Raw genomic sequence first — 17,951 nt, 5'->3', positions numbered from 1 at the left:
ATTTTCAAAACATGGTTAGGCTTATTTTGGACCTATCACCAAGGCAGACAAAACATTTTCAAATCTCTGCAGTGGTGCCAGACAGTGCTGCTGTTAGTAAAACATGTTGAGTCAAAATGAAGTTACAATTGCAAATCCCTTATAACTGCTTGTTGCTCCAATATATTCTGATCTCAACTACCTGATGTGCATCCAATCCATCCATTAGTTCTATCATGGTATATAAGTCTGCAGTTGTTTAATGATTAGTCTGCATCTGCTCCTTCCACTTCGAACCAATTGGGTCACTCGTGATCTTCTTCTGTTCAGCTGCTCTTAAAATGTATGATTATATGATCTACTGCCTGTTATTTCACAGTACTGTGGAAATGCATCAGTTAATTTACCATCAAGCTGTTCATAATGCACAAGGACACTTTGATTATGCTTTTGGATTAACCATGCACTCAGTGGATATATTGAAGAAACAAATGTAGAAACCTCAGAGAGAGACACAGTGCAATATATGCCGCGTATAACAGAGCATCAGCAAAATAACGGTATTTACAACATTGATTGAGAAGATACAGTTTGCAACATAATAGAAAGGTGCGTCAATGTTTCAGGTATTTATACATAAGAAAATGTCTGGTAGCGGCAATGACAAATGAATTAAGGAGTTGTCAGTAACGGTAGAGGATGTGTGTGAGGAGTGAGTGACAGGAGAGGACTGGGGTCAGCTTTATTACTGTCATCAGGGCTCAAACCCTCCTCACACTGGGAGGACTCAGACAGAAGAGCGAGTCTACTGGCCTGCTTGAATGGGGGAAATCTTTGACGTTTGCAATTGTCTAAATAAAGACATCATGGATCTTTGATGCATTTACTTAGACACCTAGCGAAGCCCTCCAACAACGTGGGATTGTTCAAACAATAAGCCCTATCTCTGAAATAAAAACCCTGTCGGAATCCCAAGACTTTGCCCAACGCACAGGTTCGATTTAAGAACTGGGACCGTGGGAGCGAGTTAGAAAAGTAAGACTTCAAGGCTCATTCCAGAACTTTTCTCTCAAAATAAGCATCAGACTCAATGGAGAGGGCCCCCGGAGAACTACAATTCTAAAAATGGATACAGCCAAAAGTTTAGCTCTGATATATTTCATAGTGGCATCTCTGCGGAGCTAACAAGTTTCCCAAAGTTTTGAAATAAAAATCATGCATGATAACCTCCATTTGTGGCTTTGAGAGCAGTTTAAGCACAGGAACAAAGAATAATAATATAGATAGATAGATAGATAGATAGATAGATAGATAGATAGATAGATAGATAGATAGATAGATAGATTACTTTATTCATCCCCGAAGGGAAATAAGTCGTCATAGCAGCCGGTATATTTGAATACAATAAAATACATTTCAATACAATAAAATAAAAAATATTGAGGTAGAAAGAGTTAAAAAACAGAAACACAAGATAAATAGGTAGATAAGGTGCAGTGGCAAGATGATGGTAATAGTCCTGATGATATGATGGTAATGTTATTGTAGACAGTATATAGAAATAGTACAGTATATATAGTATATAATATAACATAATATATATTTATATATGATAGTAATTATACCAATATATAAATATGTGGATTCATTGCATTACTGCTCTAATAACAATACTAATTGACAGAAGAGCGAAGAAACAACATCTGCACTAATGTTTGTTTACCGAATCTGTTTTTTGTGGACGGTGTGGACTCTGGACTGACTCGGCGCATGCGCACTGTGCACTGGCTGTGTCCCGCAGATGAACGCTCGGCCCGGTGGAATCAACATGTCCACCGCTGCTGCTCAGCGAAACAGCAACGAGGAGCCCGGGCTCCACGGTACGTAGCGGCTCCTTGTGTCCCTCCGGGCTCCGGGTCACACTGGACACGGTGGCCGACATTAAAAAATGTCTGTTTTCGATCATATCCGCGTATTTTCGAGTTTATTGTGAAAGTTGCATCGCTAATGGAATTTCCTCTTCGCCCGGGAGGGGCGGATGGTGTTGTTCAGCGTCACCGCGGGAGTCGGCCAATCGTGTGGCGGTAAACGTTTGATCGACGGCTCGGCAGCCAATCACGTACGCCAGACGACCGTTGGGCGGGCTCTAGACAAATGAAAACAGTTTGTCTGTTTGGGACAAAAGACCGAATACATATTGTTTTTATTTGTTGTTTTATTGATCATTTCCGGTAGAGGCTCGTATGATGCTGACGCCTCTTTAGCAGAGTTGTTTTTTATTCAGCTGCCGTTCGACTGTCTGTTTATTTCGATGCTAGTTTTAAAGGGAGACAGCGGCACCATGTTAGCATAAACGCCTGAGCACAAATAGCAGCTAAAAAACATTAAAAAAAAACACCGAACTGATTAAAGGGGATTTGACGATCTACATTTTGCGCAGGGAAACAAAGGCTCGCAGATAAATGTGTGTTGTTTATGTGACAAACACATCCGAGCTGGAGCAGAACAGCTACGTGCCTGGGCACATCGTGTCACACTGCTCGCCCCAGTTATGCAAGAGCTCACATGAGAGCAGCCCTGACTGCAAACTGTGTGTGTGTCTGTGCAGCCGATCACACAACAGACAACAGGATCCAGTTACAGGGTTTTTTATTCATACTCACTCAGTGCTCGACGGGGAAAGGGGAGATTTGTGCTGCAAGGTTGATGTTTTGTTTTCACCCATGCTCAGATTACATAACTCATTTAGTAAAAAATGTGCAAGCTGTTTGTGGGGCAGTGGCACAAAGAAATGCACCCGCTCATGGATGCAGTGCACAGCGCCAGTGTTTCAGGGAACCGAGGTCAGCAGTTTCCTTATAGATAGAGGACAGATGCATGCTTCTGTTTGGTGCACAATCTGCTTAACACAACCAACCCAATCTCCCTTTCTTCCTTTCTTCCCTCCTCTTGACCTTCGTGTTGCCCAGCCTCTTGGGTGGATCTGGAGCTCAATGGGAACACAGGGGCCGAGGGCGTGCAGGCCCACCTGCACATGACACCCTCTGCCGACGACATAAACGCAAATGCAGAAGCGAGCCAAACCCTGCAGACCCTGGAAGTGGTGCCCGAGAATGATGAAAACTTCATCGCAGGATTAGAGCATGTGCCGTCATCCTCCTCCATCCACAATGGAGACATGGAAAAGATCCTCTTGGATGCACAGCATGAGTCCAGCCCAAGCAACTCTGCCTGTGATAGGTAGGAATAAAAGGAATATGCATGGAGATAAAGTGCACTTGTATTGTACTGTTAAAAAAAAAAAAGGTTTTGACTTTTCTCTGATGTGTTGATTCAGTCCTCACAGGCCTCAAAGTCCAGATCAGGATGAGGGTCAGATAATGTTTGATGTGGAGATGTCCAGCTCAAGAAGTAGTCAGGTAAAACACCATGATCAACTCAGAAGTTTAAACCCTTGTCATGTGTTTTCATTTCATGTGAAAAAACATATTGCTTTACCCCCTTTATTGCAGTCAGAGGAAGATGGATCAGAGAAGGACAGAGAGGACGACATCCTGATGAACAACGAAGTCGACTGGGTCGCTGATTGGTCCAGCAGACCAGAAAACATTCCACCAAAGTAAGGATACACTCATTTCCAGTATCATACTGCTAATGGTCATTCAGACCATCCTCTTTAGTTGTGTTCTGACCTGATTATTAGCATTAATTGGTTGATTGATTTCTCCTCACAGGGAGTTCCACTTTAGACATCCTAGACGTTCTGAATCACTCAGTATTAGAAAGAGTGGCGCCATGAAGAAAGGTGGCATCTTCTCAGCCGATATCCTCAAAATCTTCATCCCTTCCTTACTCATCTCACACATCCTCGCTATCGGCATTGGGTAAGTCTAAATTCATGCAGCTCCGTCTTTACGGAAACCAAGGCTCAGCTTTGCAGTGGTTTGCCTAGACCCAGGCCTTTGTTTATACAACAGGGAAATAGGTGAAGAGCAGACCCCAGCAAATCAATCCTCCTAATGATGCACCTCTGACCCACTTACTGAAGTTTATGAGCAGAGTTTAGCTGCTTTCATGCACTGAAGTCTGGACATTTTCCTGAAATCTTTCAAAGACGCTGTATGTGAGAACTCAAATGTCTGAGTCAGTTGCAGTGGACATTTTTCTGGATATTTTGCTGCTAGTCTCCTCGGAAAATGTCAGAGTTAGAATACAGCAGGAAATTATCTCAAATGATTGATAAGAAGATGTTGACGAAAATGTCAACTCGGAAAGACGATGAGATTCAGGAGCTTTAGGCAATAAGGGCCGATGCAGACATTCTAAAACAATTGGAATGTGCGGTGCAGTGCGGACAAGAGACAGTAAGCAGCGATTGAGGGAGGAGCTACTGTCACAAACAAGTTAGAACTGTTATCTGAAAGAACGTGTTGGATACAGAATAATGAGTTGGCCTGCGTGCTATTGAAAATCTGAACCATATCATTTATTTATCACTGTGTTCAAAGCATTTTATTTATTTATTTATTTTTAATCATCTCTTGTTTTTTCAGCTGCTTTATTTCCCTGTTTCATGGATGTGTGTGTTTCTGTTCTAGGGTGTACATCGGGAAGAGAATTGCCACAGCCTCCACCAGCTCCTACTGATGAGAGGAGGAAGCAGTGCCTGTAGGTTCTCCTGTCTCCAACCATCGCCCTGTGGTCAAGATGTCTCCCTGCACCTATTGTACACCCACACTTCCTCCTCCTGTCTGCATTCTGTTCCATCGTAGCCGTTATAGAAGTAAACACATGACGTTATGTGGTTGCACTCCAACATGTTTTGACACAGAGTAACGTTGTACCCTAGCAGTCGTCACCAACTTGAATCCCTTAGATAACTGATGCTGTTAGAGCTGGAATACATTAGTCATCTTTTTCAACTCAAAACGAGTACGTGACAAGGATTTGATGTCGGACGGCTTCGGGGTGGTGTGTTTTTATTTCTGAAATTTCTCCCAATTGTTTTTGATTTGATGTCACAAGTAATCTGGCCTCGTCCTGGGCTGCACGTCTCCTCTGGGGTCTCAGCAGGCAGAGTGTGTACGCGCCATATCCCAATACAAACCAACTGAATTGGCTCTGGGAACAGAAGGGGTCTTTTATTGTCGCCTTAACTTTTTCATTTTTTTTAGCTTAACATTCGCGGTGCAGTTAACTGAGGGTGGGCAACAAATTGTGCTACACAAGTGGGATTCGTTTTTTCAATTCCACCGATTTTTGAGCATGGAATTTGAATCACGTTGACTCCTGAGCGTTTCTTTTTAAAGTTTTTAAGGTTGGAAAGCTTCAACACTGGCTCTGAAACTAACTAGACAGTGTGGCTGTTTGAGTATATTATAATGTTGGAACCAATGATTGATGGCAGTTTACCAAGCCATTTGTTATTATTATTATTTTTATTTTTTTGCCTACATATCTTCTTTAAGACATAATATAGCAGCAATGGCAAAGTGCCAAATTAATAATTTTCACCACCGCACATTGGTGATTTAAGACTGTTTCTCATATGTTTAAGTATTTAAAGATGTAGATGTGAAACATAATTAAAACTGTGATCTGCCCCATGTAATAGACGCCTTCTTGATATTGTTTAATTTCTACTTACGTTGATAATGATGCATATTATAGCTTATGCATAGCGGCAGTGTAATTAACGTGTCCTTGCTGTCATTTAATTGCTCAAGTGTCAGTTGCAGAAACCACCGCAGAGGAAGGTGTTTGCAGGGGACTCATGTACAAGTGTTATACAACTTTAATCTAGTTTTCACTTTGCAATCATTTCACGTAGTATGATCAATGAACAGAGCATATAGCGTGTTTAGAATGTTGACAGAAACAGATATGTGAAGCATTACCTGAAGAAGATGCATGTGATTGCTGTTTAATGATGCTGGTTGGAAGACTGGATGACTCTTCTGTCACTATTTGAGGATTGATGACATTATAACCGTACAACGATAATGTACAGTACACTAGTTGTAGTGGCATTCAGGCTTTAATGCATCATAAGACATACTAACTTATAAGCTGTACATGACATCATATCAGGCTTATGTACAGGTGATCAGTGTGCAATACATTTTGAAGTTGAATAAAGTTTGTACTGTATACAGTGGCTGAGATATGAATACTAAGGAAGTGAATAGAACTTGATGCATTACTGAAGCCATGATAACTAATAAAATGCACATATCCTTATTATGGTTTTTCTTATATCTAATTAGTGGCCTTATATGGTACTGTTGACTGAACACAGAGGCAGGGACATTCAATAAATTACATTTCATTAACATGATTAGAATAATATGTTTAAAGGAGAATGTGTTGGATTGTAGCATGTCCAGATTTTTTCAGGATAAATCTCACAGGTTCCCTGCTCGCACTTTCTCCACCCTGGTTATTTCAGGTATCATACACAGACAGTTTGTAGAAAGGCGTCACTTCCCCTGTACCTTCTGTTACTCCCATTCCAACTAGTTATCAGTTTCTAAAACTTAAATTACTTAAATTAGTAGCCAACATATCTACTAGCACTCTGTGACCCCTTTTGCATACAGGCAAGTTCCATCAAGACACATAGTCCTGTAGCAAATGAACATCTGGAAGCTGCCGACCACATCCACAGTATAAGCGACTGAGCTGCTACACTGTAATGGGTTCATGTCTTTGCTCATGGACTCCTCTGTGGTGGTAATTTGTTCCTCCTCTTTGCTTGTTCAGGAATGGACCCTTTCAACAAAGGTTCAGTTGTCTTAACGGTTTTAAAGCCACAAATACCCCAAGTCATACCTCTACAAAGCATTTATTTCCTTTCCTTTTATTTATTAATAACATGATAATTACCTTGATGGAACAACCTGTGAGCTTGTTACTTAAATAGCAGCTGTACTGCATGAACATTTTGACTTTTGTAAACAATGATGCCAAATTTGATTCCACCCATCTGATTGTTATTCTGGAAACATGACATCAAAGTGTAACATCGCTCACTGTGGATGGATTAAAGGCCTTACCGACATAAAGATTACGGGCACAGGTCCAGGGGCCAAAGGGATCTGGTGGCCCCTTGTGCCAGAACATATGTTTTAAATCACTTTGATATCTCTTGATAGTAAGTCAAGCAAATAACCACAATGAGGGTCAACTGCAAAAAGATAAAGGATGACTTAAAAAAAACACAATTTTAAAAAGGAGGCACCTAGAGATGCAAAATGACACAAAGAGATGCAAAACAAACAACTTAGTGGGGCCATAAAGGGACCGAAATGTACACATAGGGGACAATTTTATGTCCAACATCTATGCACCTCTTTTGATTCAGACAGGTGCAGATCTAAGCCCAATTCATGCGTCTTTTTCAAAGCTACGACGTAGCCAATGCGTAGACGTGTACCCTACGCAGAGGAGCCCTATGCCGTACCCTGACGGACACCTCCCCAAAATGTAACTATATGCGTAAAGGCGACTAGACCGCAAAGACCTGTGATTGGTCTGCCTGGTAGCATCGCATCTCCAGTTTGGTTGCCATTTTTTAATTGAGTTGGAGGAACAAATACAGACAACGTCTTTCTTATCTTCATTGCAGTTCTTCTTTACTCAGTTATTGATCCTCAACATCTATCAGCTCCAACTCCAACAAGATCTGCTTAGTAACACTCACCCCTGTTCTGAAGTAAACAGACGCCAGAGACTTTGTAAATAAGCAAACCAGAAAGTGGAAGACACTCAACATCAGCATAGAAACTCTACCTTCAAACTAACTAAAGTTAGCAAACTTACTGGACACCCACAGCACACTATAGCACAACTATGAATGTTCGGCCCTGTGCGTAGGCTACATGCGCACCTACTGCGAAACATGAATCAGCCTTTAAGAAATTCCTTGTTTACTGTTAGCTCTATAGCTTTAAGTAAAACCACACATCCTTGAATAATTTTGAATATTGTTCCTCGTTCCGTCCTTCAGAAAGTCTTTGGATATGAATAACTACTGTTTTTTATTTCAGTGATCAGGATGTAATTGTTGCAGTGGACAGGATGTAATTGTTGCAGTGATCAGGATGCAATTGTTGCAGTGGACAGGATGTAATTGTTGCAGTGATTAGGATGCAATTGTTGCAGTGGACAGGATGCAATTGTTGCAGTGATCAGGATGTAATTGTTGCAGTGGACAGGATGTAATTGTTGCAGTGATCAGGATGTAATTGTTGCAGTGGACAGGATGTAATTATTACAGTGGTCAGGATGTAATTGTTGCAGTGATCAGGATGTAATTATTACAGTGATCAGGATGTTATTGTTGCAGTGGTCAGGATGTAATTGTTGCAGGTCAGGATGTTATTGTTGCAGTGGTCAGGATGTTATTGTTGCAGGTCAGGATGTTATTGTTGCAGTGATCAGGATGTAATTATTACAGTGGTCAGGATGTAATTGTTGCAGTGGTCAGGATGTAATTGTTGCAGTGATCAGGATATAAGTATTACAGTGGTCAGGATGTAATTGTTGCAGTGGTCAGGATGTAATTGTTGCAGTGATCAGGATGTAATTGTTGCAGTGGTCAGGATGTAATTGTTGCAGTGGTCAGGATATAATTGTTGCAGTGATCAGGATGTTATTGTTGCAGGTCAGGATGTAATTGTTGCAGTGGTCAGGATGTTATTGTTGCAGGTCAGGATGTAATTGTTGCAGTGGTCAGGATGTAATTGTTGCAGTGATCAGGATGTAATTGTTGCAGTGGTCAGGATGTAATTGTTGCAGTGATCAGGATGTAATTGTTGCAGTGGTCAGGATGCAATTGTTGCAGTGGTCAGGATGTAATTGTTGCAGTGATCAGGATGTAATTGCTGCAGTGATCAGGATGTAATTGTTGCAGTGGTCAGGATGTAATTGTTGCAGTGGTCAGGATGTTATTGTTCCAGTGGTCATGATGTAATTGTTGCAGTGATCAGGATGTAATTATTACAGTGGTCAGGATGTAATTGTTGCAGTGATCAGGATGTAATTGTTGCAGTGGTCAGGATGTAATTATTACAGTGGTCAGGATGTAATCATTGCAGTGATCAAGAGCCTGCAGACTCAGTCAGTAAGATGAAGAGATGATGTTCAACCAGACACTTTATATAAAGTGTTAAACCTGTGTTCATCTCGCACCAGAGGAGCCTACAGGCGCTGTGCAGGGCGGGGCAGTGCGCATGCGCGGTACCTCTTGTGGCCCTTCTCGTCTCGGTGGCTGTCCTGTCTTCAGGGACCTTCTCCAGCTGCACATTCAAACAAAGCTCTCTCCGGCGACCACACATCTGCTCACCGAGGATCATCTGTCGGCCTGATCTGTGTAGACCTCGGTCTCTGTCGTCACCAGCCGCCCGGGGCGTCGACCGGCCACCGAGCAGCAGCAGCATCCGTTCATCCTTTCAGGGGCAGCTGAGCTTTTCCAGGCGAGCTAGCTAGCGTTAGCCGAGCGAGCGGCCGGGGACAGCGGTGCTAACATGTCGGGCTACCAAGGAAAGAAGAACATCCCAAGGATCACAGTGAGTGTTGCTGGATCACTTTGGGGGATAACAATCATCAAATGTATCATTCAGTGGATGGGAATTGAACGTGCAGAGCCTCAAGATTAGAGCAGCAGCAGCTAGCCAGTGATTAGCTGACGTTTCCATTCATCTGCACCGAGCCTGTCACCAGCAGGTCCCCACACTGACAGCATGGCACGAACAATGAGACACACACACACCATCCTTCTGTTTAAAGTGTAGATATTAGTTTTCGTTATAATAAGCTCTCACATCGGTGCTCTGCTCATCTCCATCTTCAAGGGTGGAGTCCTGGTATTCCTGCACCTTGCTGCCATCTCCTCATCCTCCATGCTCTCGGTTTCTCCTGCCTCCTTCAGCCCTTTCCCCCCCCCCAATCCTATTCCCATCCTGCAGCCAGGACCAGCTCGGATTATTTAACCCCTATCGTGTGAAATACTCTTTTAAACGTTGATTTGAGGATCTGTCCAGTGTGTGTGTGTGTGTGTGTGTGTGTGTGTGTGTGTGTGTGTGTGTGTGTGTGTGTGTGTGTGTGTGTGTGTGTGTGTGTGTGTGTGTGTGTGTGTGTGTGTGTGTGTGTGTGTGTGTGTGTGTGTGTGTGTGTGTGTGTGTGTGTGTGCGTGTGTGCTGCAGCCTTTAAACCAGAAAGCACAGCATCGGCAGTAGAGATGCCGTGATGGTTATTAGAAGTAAACCCTCTTTGGTAAAGTAGGTCATTGGACAGCACCCATCCAAACCGTGTTTTTTCCCCTCTAAGCTTTCATCATGCAGCTGCTATAACCAGATAGTTCAGACACATCTCAGCAGCCGCACAGAGCTGTCCTGTCTTCTGGTTCTGTTCACACAGTCATGATGAGGGTAGTTGTCACATGTCACAGGTCAAGGCCGGGTTGTAAACATGCAGCCCTGACATTCAGCATCACAGACACAACATGCAGACAGCAGGAGCCTCCGGCCCCCAGACACACACACAGTCACAGTCACACACCTCTAACCAGGGAGGAATGAAGCAGATCTTTTCAATCACTGCAGACATCTTCACAAAACACCAAGATAAGGCTCTGACCCTGAATAATAGTTTCTGTATCTGTATCAAGGATGTCCTCTTTTTCCTTGTCGATTTCAATTTACTGTACTGTCATGTCTGCACATGTAGACATGTTCAATGTATTAATAAGCATAATGGCAAAAACATATAAATTATAATTACATTTATTAATTGTTTAGATCAGTTTAAACAACAGTCTTTATGAGCACCCTTATTTGTGTGTCTTATTGTTGAAGATTGTTTGGTTGGGCTGACTTAATGTTTTATAGACCATTTAAACAAAATAGTAAAGAATGCATTAAATGAGTGTGCAAAAAAATCCCCAGTTGCAGCAGTTCGTCAATGTAATGATGATAATTCTGGAAATGTATTATATTCTGTGAGTCAAGCGGACAATTACGTGTCCCCGTTATTTCTTTCATCCTGTCTGTAAAGATGTCTCCGACATCCAGCTCATGGTTGTCCACTAGAAGAATCAAGGGCAACAGGACTTGGTTGTAGATACCTGAAGACGTTTGACCTCACATCTCAGAGGCTCCTTCATGCTCCTTCAGATCTCAGAAGAGGCTTCCTGAATGAGAAGTGGAACATCTTCAAGTATCTACAACAAGTCCCTGTTGACCTTTTCTTGAATTTGTCCATCCTGTTTATATTAATGAGCACATGCAAAGATGTATAAACAGCACCACTAACTACATCCTCCAATAGGAAGTTGAAGGAATTCGTACTTCCCTGAAACCCTTTTAACCAAAAGTGAACAAAATAACCTTCATGAAAGTAAAATCTGTTGCGGGACAGTTGTAATCAATTAGAGTCAAAACGATTAGTCGATTAATCAACAGAAAAATAATTAACTATTTTGTTAATGGAGTAATTTTTCAACCAAAAATTTTGAATAGATATCTAATCCACTCTGATTTGTGCCTTTCTTTGTCCAGCATCATGGTCAATTTATAAATGTTTGATATTTGGACTTTTGGTTGAATGTTTTTTGAAGAAGTTATGTTGTCGCTAAAGTTGTGGCTTTTTTAATAGACTCAATGATAAATCAGTTAATTGAAAAACATAATTAATCATTATTAATCGATAATGAAAATAATTGTTATTTGGAGCCGTGTATTAGACTTCATTGATTTTATAAACCAATTATTAAATTGTATAGCACCCACCACATTCAGTATCCTAACTTCCGTTTACAGAATAGCCTGCGCTGCTTGACACTTAGCCCTTTACTCAGTACATTGAATTTTTTTTGCAATCACTTCAGTTTTAGTAATTGGACTTTACAGGATCTATTTTTACAGCAGAGACGATGTGTAGGTCTATATATCCTCTATGTTCTCTTATATACACTTAGGGAGTTTACGACTACAGCTATTTTTGCAAAATGAAAGCCTGTGCGATCTAGGGAATGTGACGACCTCAGCGCACTCATCGCAGAGCACTCAGGTACAGAGGACACGAGGTGATATGATCCCATTATAGGAGAGTAACGGCCTGAGAGATCAGGCCAGTCAGCCATGACTTGTATACATAATGCAGTCCTTCAGTCTGCGTCCACCCATCATGAACATGAGAAACAGAGTGACTGCTGCAGTAAAACACTTGTGTCTTGGTTAGCTCTCTGTAGAGTCCTCAGAGACCTCAGGAAGCCTGAAGGAGAAGTAGGCCAACGCACTACACTCTTCTTTCATCTCATACAGGTGGAGCTCATGTGCCACTCGCCACTTTATTTGAAGGCTTTGATCAAGAATCGCTTCCTCTCTTAAAATGATATATCTATTACATGTGAAGCAATCACATAGGATAACTAATCACTGAAAAATGTTTTTAAATTTTTTTATGCTAAATGTGAATGTTGTCTCGTTGTTTCAGAGCGATCGTCTCCTCATCAAAGGAGCAAAGATCGTGAACGATGACCAATCCTTCCTGGCTGACATCTACATGGAAGATGGAGTCATCAAGTAAGTTCAATTTAAAGAGTCATTGTTAAGATTAACTAAGTTTTTATATTAGCAACTCAAGTTGGCTCCTGGCTCTCACTGTCTTTGCAGGTTGACATCTTTATGACACCTTTATTTCTGTTTTGCGTCGGCCACGGTTTAAAAACGTTGTCCAAATACCCACTCGCCCATACTTACCTGTTGTATTCTCATAGAGGCTCACTCAGAAACTGTATGTGCATTTTATCAGGGGGCCGGCAGGTAAAGTTCCAGAACATGTCTGGAGCAACTGACTCAGACTTTACCTTTTTACATATCGCCTTTCTGGAAAATGTCAGGAAAATGTCATGACTTCAGCGCATGTCTGAAAGTCGCTTTAGTGTTGATCAGGTTCTATTGAGTAACTTGTGTGTTTCTCATTTTTCTTTTTCAGGCAAATCGGAGACAACCTCATTGTTCCTGGGGGAGTTAAGATCATAGAGGCTCATGGGAAAATGGTGATTCCTGGGGGTATTGACGTGCACACCCGGTTCCAGATGCCCGACCGAGGCATGGTGGCGGCAGATGACTTCTACCAGGGCACCCGGGCGGCCCTGGCTGGGGGAACGACCATGATCGGTATGTATCATATCAGACAGATTTCCACATGTTTTCAACCGGTTTAGAAGCACATTAAACCCTCTTGCAGGGTTTATAACACTGCAGATGTACCAGCCGTCAAGCATATGATTTAATTAAGCGGTCGGTTTATGCACATTTAATCTAACTTGTTTGTTTTTGTTGCCTAGTCGACCATGTGTTGCCGGAGCCTGGCGTCAGTCTGGTTGCTGCCTTCAAGCAGTGGAGGGAGTGGGCTGACAGCAAGTCTTGCTGTGACTACTCTCTGCATGTGGACATCACTGACTGGAACAAGGGCACTCAGGAGGACATGGAGGCCCTGGTGAAGGATCATGGTATGCAGTCAATGGCCTACCTCTCCACATGCAGTTTAAAATCACTGACAAACCTGCTGCTTGTACTGGTTCAGTAGAAAGGGTTTGTTAGGCACCGCATGGGGGAAACATCCTCAAATCCTCACTGAGTGAATCATTAAACAGTAACTCTGTTTTATGGCTCTGTCATTTTTTTATCCCTTTGATTTAACTTTTCTCTTTCCCTCTGGGTTTTCCCCTCTTTTGCTCTCTTTATTCCACCTCCGGCTGTTCTCTCTCTCAAACATTTCTGTCTTCAGGTGTCAACTCTTTCCTGGTCTATTTGGCCTATAAGGATGTTTTCCAACTTTCTGACACTCAGGTATGCTCTGCTTCGGGCCAATATTGGTGGGATCTCTGCTCAGTCACCTGTCAGTGACTATGGGAGCATATATGTTGACTAGGCTGTTAAATGTCTTTGGTGTGGATACCTGACCTCTGAGCTGATGAGCCTATCTTATGTTTCCTTTAGATCTACGAGGTGTTCAGTGTCATCAGGGATCTCGGAGCCATTGCACAGGTGCATGCTGAGAACGGAGACATCATTGCAGAGGTAACAGAACTACTGACAAAGTTGGTTCAGTTTTATTTTCATTATTTTATTTTGAATTTGAGCTCATACTGTTTCTGTGGGGATGTTTCAGGAGCAGCGACGTATTTTAGAGCTGGGGATCACTGGCCCTGAAGGTCACGTGCTCAGCCGCCCAGAGGAGGTGAGTCAGAGGACTGTAGCTAAAAAAGAAAGAGAATACTGGAGTGGTGATGATGAATCTGACTGTGTGTGTGTCTGCAGGTGGAGGCCGAGGCAGTCAATCGCTCTGTCACCATAGCCAATCAGACCAACTGCCCCCTCTACATCACCAAGGTGATGAGCAAGAGCGCCGCTGATGTCATTGCTCTTGCCAGGAAAAAGGGTAAGAAGAGATATTTTGGACTTTCTCACTGTCCAGACACACTTCGACTTCACACTGACATCAGCCTGTCGTCTCCATAGGTGCCGTGGTTTACGGAGAGCCCATATCTGCCAGTTTGGGCACAGATGGTTCCCATTACTGGAGCAAGAACTGGGCCAAGGCAGCAACCTATGTCACCTCCCCACCACTCAGCCCCGATCCCACCACCCCTGACTACCTCAACTCCTTGTTATCATGGTAGGTGCTCTGTGACAGGACCTAAAAATGGCAGGAACATAGTTTGACATGTGTGACTGCTTTAGGAAGCATTTTATTTTTACCCAGCTGTAGCTCTTTTTGTGACATCTCATTAGGAGTTGTCCTTTGTGGAGAAGGGAGGCTAAAGTGGAACTTAAAGTCGCACTTTTTACAAACTGTATGCCACACTTCTGTCTTGAGTACTTGGTCTAATTGGTCAAAGATGACACTAATTTAGTAAGGTTATCCTTAATTGTCTTTCTCTCTTATCTAGTGGGGACTTGCAGGTGACTGGCAGTGCTCACTGCACTTTCCAGACTTCTCAGCGTGCAGTAGGAAAAGATGACTTCACCCTGATCCCCGAGGGCACCAACGGCACCGAGGAGAGGATGTCCCTAATCTGGGACAAATGTGTGGTGAGCTAATTTCTCACATTCCAAAAAGTTCTATCACAAGGAACTGTAGAGCAAATGACCCTGTACACCTTTTGTTTCTGTTGAGATGCTTGTATGTGATCATTTCTCCTGTCCCCAAAAGGTGACTGGCAAGATGGATGAGAATCAGTTTGTGGCAGTGACCAGCACCAACGCAGCCAAGATCTTCAACCTGTACCCCCGCAAGGGGCACATCGGTGTGGGGTCTGACGCTGACCTCGTGCTGTGGGACCCAGAGGTCACCAAGATCATCTCAGCCAAGACTCATAACCTGGTCAGTCACATGTTGGGACTTAGTTCTTGAAACTATATGTAGCATATTATATCTCTATTGCAGCTCTGTGAAGAAGAGGGGCATGGTAGCAGTTTAAGGTTTTAACACTTTACTACAACAGCAACAATGTTTAGTAACATAACATAATAATACAGTATGCAGGTGAAATGTAGCTTCAAAGTTTACTGTACAGTGCAACCAGAGTTGATTAAAGTGCTGTATGATTACACAACATGAAGAGAAGTAAGGTCTGTGAAAACAAGTGGGCCTTCACTTTACCCTTAAATATGTCTACAACAATGGGAACACTTAATTATACATGGTGAACTGTTCCAAATATCTGGAGCAGCTAATCAGAGGAAGTAAGAGATGTGTTTTTTTTAACCATTTAAAAGTAAACCTATTCTGAGGGACTGCAAGTATAAGCTTATATAATGTAATTTGTTCTAGATTTTTTAAAAGTAAAACAGGAGCTATCAGACGTGTTGCTATAGCTTTGTCAAATATTTATGAAACTAAATTTCAACCAGCCGTCCGTTTTATTGAACATATTTATATCACAATGCATCAGACAAACGATAATTTATGTTAAACACGTAATGAGACACACTATGCGTTCATCTCTCAGGCTGTGGAGTACAACATCTTCGAGGGCACCGAGCTGCGTGGAGGTCCGTCTGTGGTGATCAGCCAAGGCAAGGTTGTGTTGGAGGAGGGCAACCTTCACACCACTGAAGGCTGCGGGCGCTACATCAGCCGCAAACCTTTCCCTGACAACGTGTACAAGAGGATAAAGGCTCGCAGCAGGGTGAGTCCGAGCAGACGCCATCATGCAGAGGAACTCAACTCTTACAGTATAGGGGTGAATATCTGATGAATGTTCCTGCATGTGTAGCTCACCGAGTTGCGAGGAGTACCCAGGGGCCATTACGACGGGCCGGTGTGCGAGGTGACCATGTCTCCCAAGGTCCTGTCCACTGTCTCCTCGGTGAAGTCCTCCCCTGCCAAGCAGCAGCAGCCGCAGCAGCCGACTACTCAGCAGCCGATGCGCAACCTTCACCAGTCTGGATTCAGCCTGTCAGGTGAGTCGAGTCAAAGCACAGGTTCCGTTGTCCTCTGTCGTAACTCGAAGTTTGACATTATATCATACTCTATCATAATGTTTTTGTTTTAGGTGCCCAATGTGACGACAACATCCCTCGTCGCAGCACTCAGCGCATCGTGGCTCCTCCTGGTGGAAAAGCCAACATCACCAACCTCGGCTAATGTCCTCCCGTGACTGAGTGCAGAGCCACACGGGACAAGAGGCCGCTGTCACATGACACCTGGTCACCTCTGACTCCTCCCACTCTGCACTCCACCCATAATCACTACATCCATTCTTATTCACACACTACCACCACTTCACCTCGTTCAAAAAAAAAAAAAAGAAAAGAAAGCATTATTCCATTTTGTTTTATCTTTCCTGCCATATTCCACAGTCTTCAAGGAAAGATCAAGTGAATTGAAACAGCTTTTTTAAAGCATGATTATTGATGGAGGTAATTTGTTTACATTTGTTTGCATTTGTTGTATAATTTCTTGCTGTACATGTTTGAGCTGTCGAGTTGCTCCTTTGGCTCAGAACGTTGACAAAAAATTTGACCTAAAAGGCGTTCGATTCCACCATAAGGCAACTTAGAAACAGTTGTTTACAGTTTCTCTTCTTGCTTATTTCCAAGCTATGAACAAGAATGGTATTTGAAAGTAAAACCTCCACTCTCCGTGTTGTAACGTTGCTCCACTGCTGTTCAGGTAGTAAAATGTGACATTGTTAATACAAAAATCCCCAAAATACTAATGAAGGATTAGACCTTAGAATATTGTTTTTTCTTCTCTGACGTTTGCAGTATGAGCTGAACAATTCACTCTGGTCTTCCTTTTGATGTTATAGTTGCACTTTCTTCATTTCTTTATTTTGTTTAAAATTGATGTTTTATGTTTTTATGAATTTTAGAATATGCTGAATGCACTGAAAGGATAAAAAAGGGTATTTTAGAGTTAAACCACTCATTTAGTTTCAGCCTGAATATGGGAATAGGGAGGAGAAATGGCTGCACATTATATTTTGTCTGAGAATCAAAAACCCTCCACCCTCACCTCATTTTATTGTTTTCCTCATTTTTGTGAAAAGGTTGTCAGGGCAAGCTTCCAATAATCAGAGCGGCGTATATTGTTGAGAATGCAGACGGGCACTAAGACGAAGCTGGATTTGCAGACAACCTCTCTGCACCTGGTGCTATTAGACCATCGCTGTATACGTGCAGATGATGTCCACACACGCACACACACTTGCACACACACACAAACAACAGTGGTGTAAGCTTTGTAATAACAGCAGCCAGGGTACGAGCCGCCCTTTACTAGTATTCACAGAATTTGTTTTTGCACTAAATGGTAAACCTATATGTGAGCTTGCAACTTTTTTGTTTGTGTTTGGATATTTGTTGAGTTGAACTCCTTGCTTGCCTCCTCTGTAAGATATTGACAGCACACTGTATCTATGAAGGCCTCTTTAAGGAAGTAGAACCGCGATCTTT

General features: G+C 42.6%; 2 protein-coding genes across 2 annotated transcripts; both read left to right on the top strand.

The window, feature by feature from the left end:
* Positions 1 to 1,792: 1,792 nt before the first annotated feature.
* Positions 1,793 to 6,219, top strand: bnip3la (BCL2 interacting protein 3 like a). The gene is made up of 6 exons (XM_061070879.1): positions 1,793 to 1,859; positions 2,949 to 3,219; positions 3,317 to 3,398; positions 3,492 to 3,598; positions 3,714 to 3,863; positions 4,578 to 6,219. The coding sequence occupies exons 1-6, from the start codon at positions 1,808 to 1,810 to the stop codon at positions 4,624 to 4,626; spliced, it is 711 nt and encodes a 236-aa protein (XP_060926862.1). The 5' UTR covers positions 1,793 to 1,807; the 3' UTR covers positions 4,627 to 6,219.
* Positions 6,220 to 9,469: 3,250 nt separating this feature from the next.
* On the top strand, positions 9,470 to 17,195 carry dpysl2a (dihydropyrimidinase like 2a). Its single transcript, XM_061071577.1, has 14 exons — positions 9,470 to 9,548; positions 12,475 to 12,563; positions 12,976 to 13,160; positions 13,331 to 13,495; positions 13,774 to 13,835; positions 13,986 to 14,066; positions 14,158 to 14,226; positions 14,307 to 14,427; positions 14,508 to 14,664; positions 14,939 to 15,080; positions 15,202 to 15,372; positions 16,001 to 16,180; positions 16,268 to 16,454; positions 16,547 to 17,195. The coding sequence occupies exons 1-14, from the start codon at positions 9,507 to 9,509 to the stop codon at positions 16,636 to 16,638; spliced, it is 1,743 nt and encodes a 580-aa protein (XP_060927560.1). The 5' UTR covers positions 9,470 to 9,506; the 3' UTR covers positions 16,639 to 17,195.
* Positions 17,196 to 17,951: the final 756 nt, after the last annotated feature.

The sequence above is a fragment of the Limanda limanda genome, chromosome 5, assembly GCF_963576545.1.
Source record: "Limanda limanda chromosome 5, fLimLim1.1, whole genome shotgun sequence".
NCBI classification, from domain to species: Eukaryota; Metazoa; Chordata; class Actinopteri; order Pleuronectiformes; family Pleuronectidae; genus Limanda; species Limanda limanda.
The sequence above is the reverse complement of the archived record's forward strand: the minus strand, read 5'-3'. Positions and strand labels throughout refer to the sequence as shown.

Coding starts and splice junctions, on each gene's coding strand:
- bnip3la (XM_061070879.1), top strand. CDS start 1,808: ATGTCCACCGCTGCTGCTCAGCGAAACAGCAACGAGGAGCCCGGGCTC. Junction 3,220..3,316: donor AGCAACTCTGCCTGTGATAG/GTAGGAATAAAA, acceptor GTGTTGATTCAG/TCCTCACAGGCCTCAAAGTC. Junction 3,599..3,713: donor CCAGAAAACATTCCACCAAA/GTAAGGATACAC, acceptor TTCTCCTCACAG/GGAGTTCCACTTTAGACATC.
- dpysl2a (XM_061071577.1), top strand. CDS start 9,507: ATGTCGGGCTACCAAGGAAAGAAGAACATCCCAAGGATCACA. Junction 14,428..14,507: donor TGCTCTTGCCAGGAAAAAGG/GTAAGAAGAGAT, acceptor TCGTCTCCATAG/GTGCCGTGGTTTACGGAGAG. Junction 16,455..16,546: donor GTCTGGATTCAGCCTGTCAG/GTGAGTCGAGTC, acceptor TTTTTGTTTTAG/GTGCCCAATGTGACGACAAC.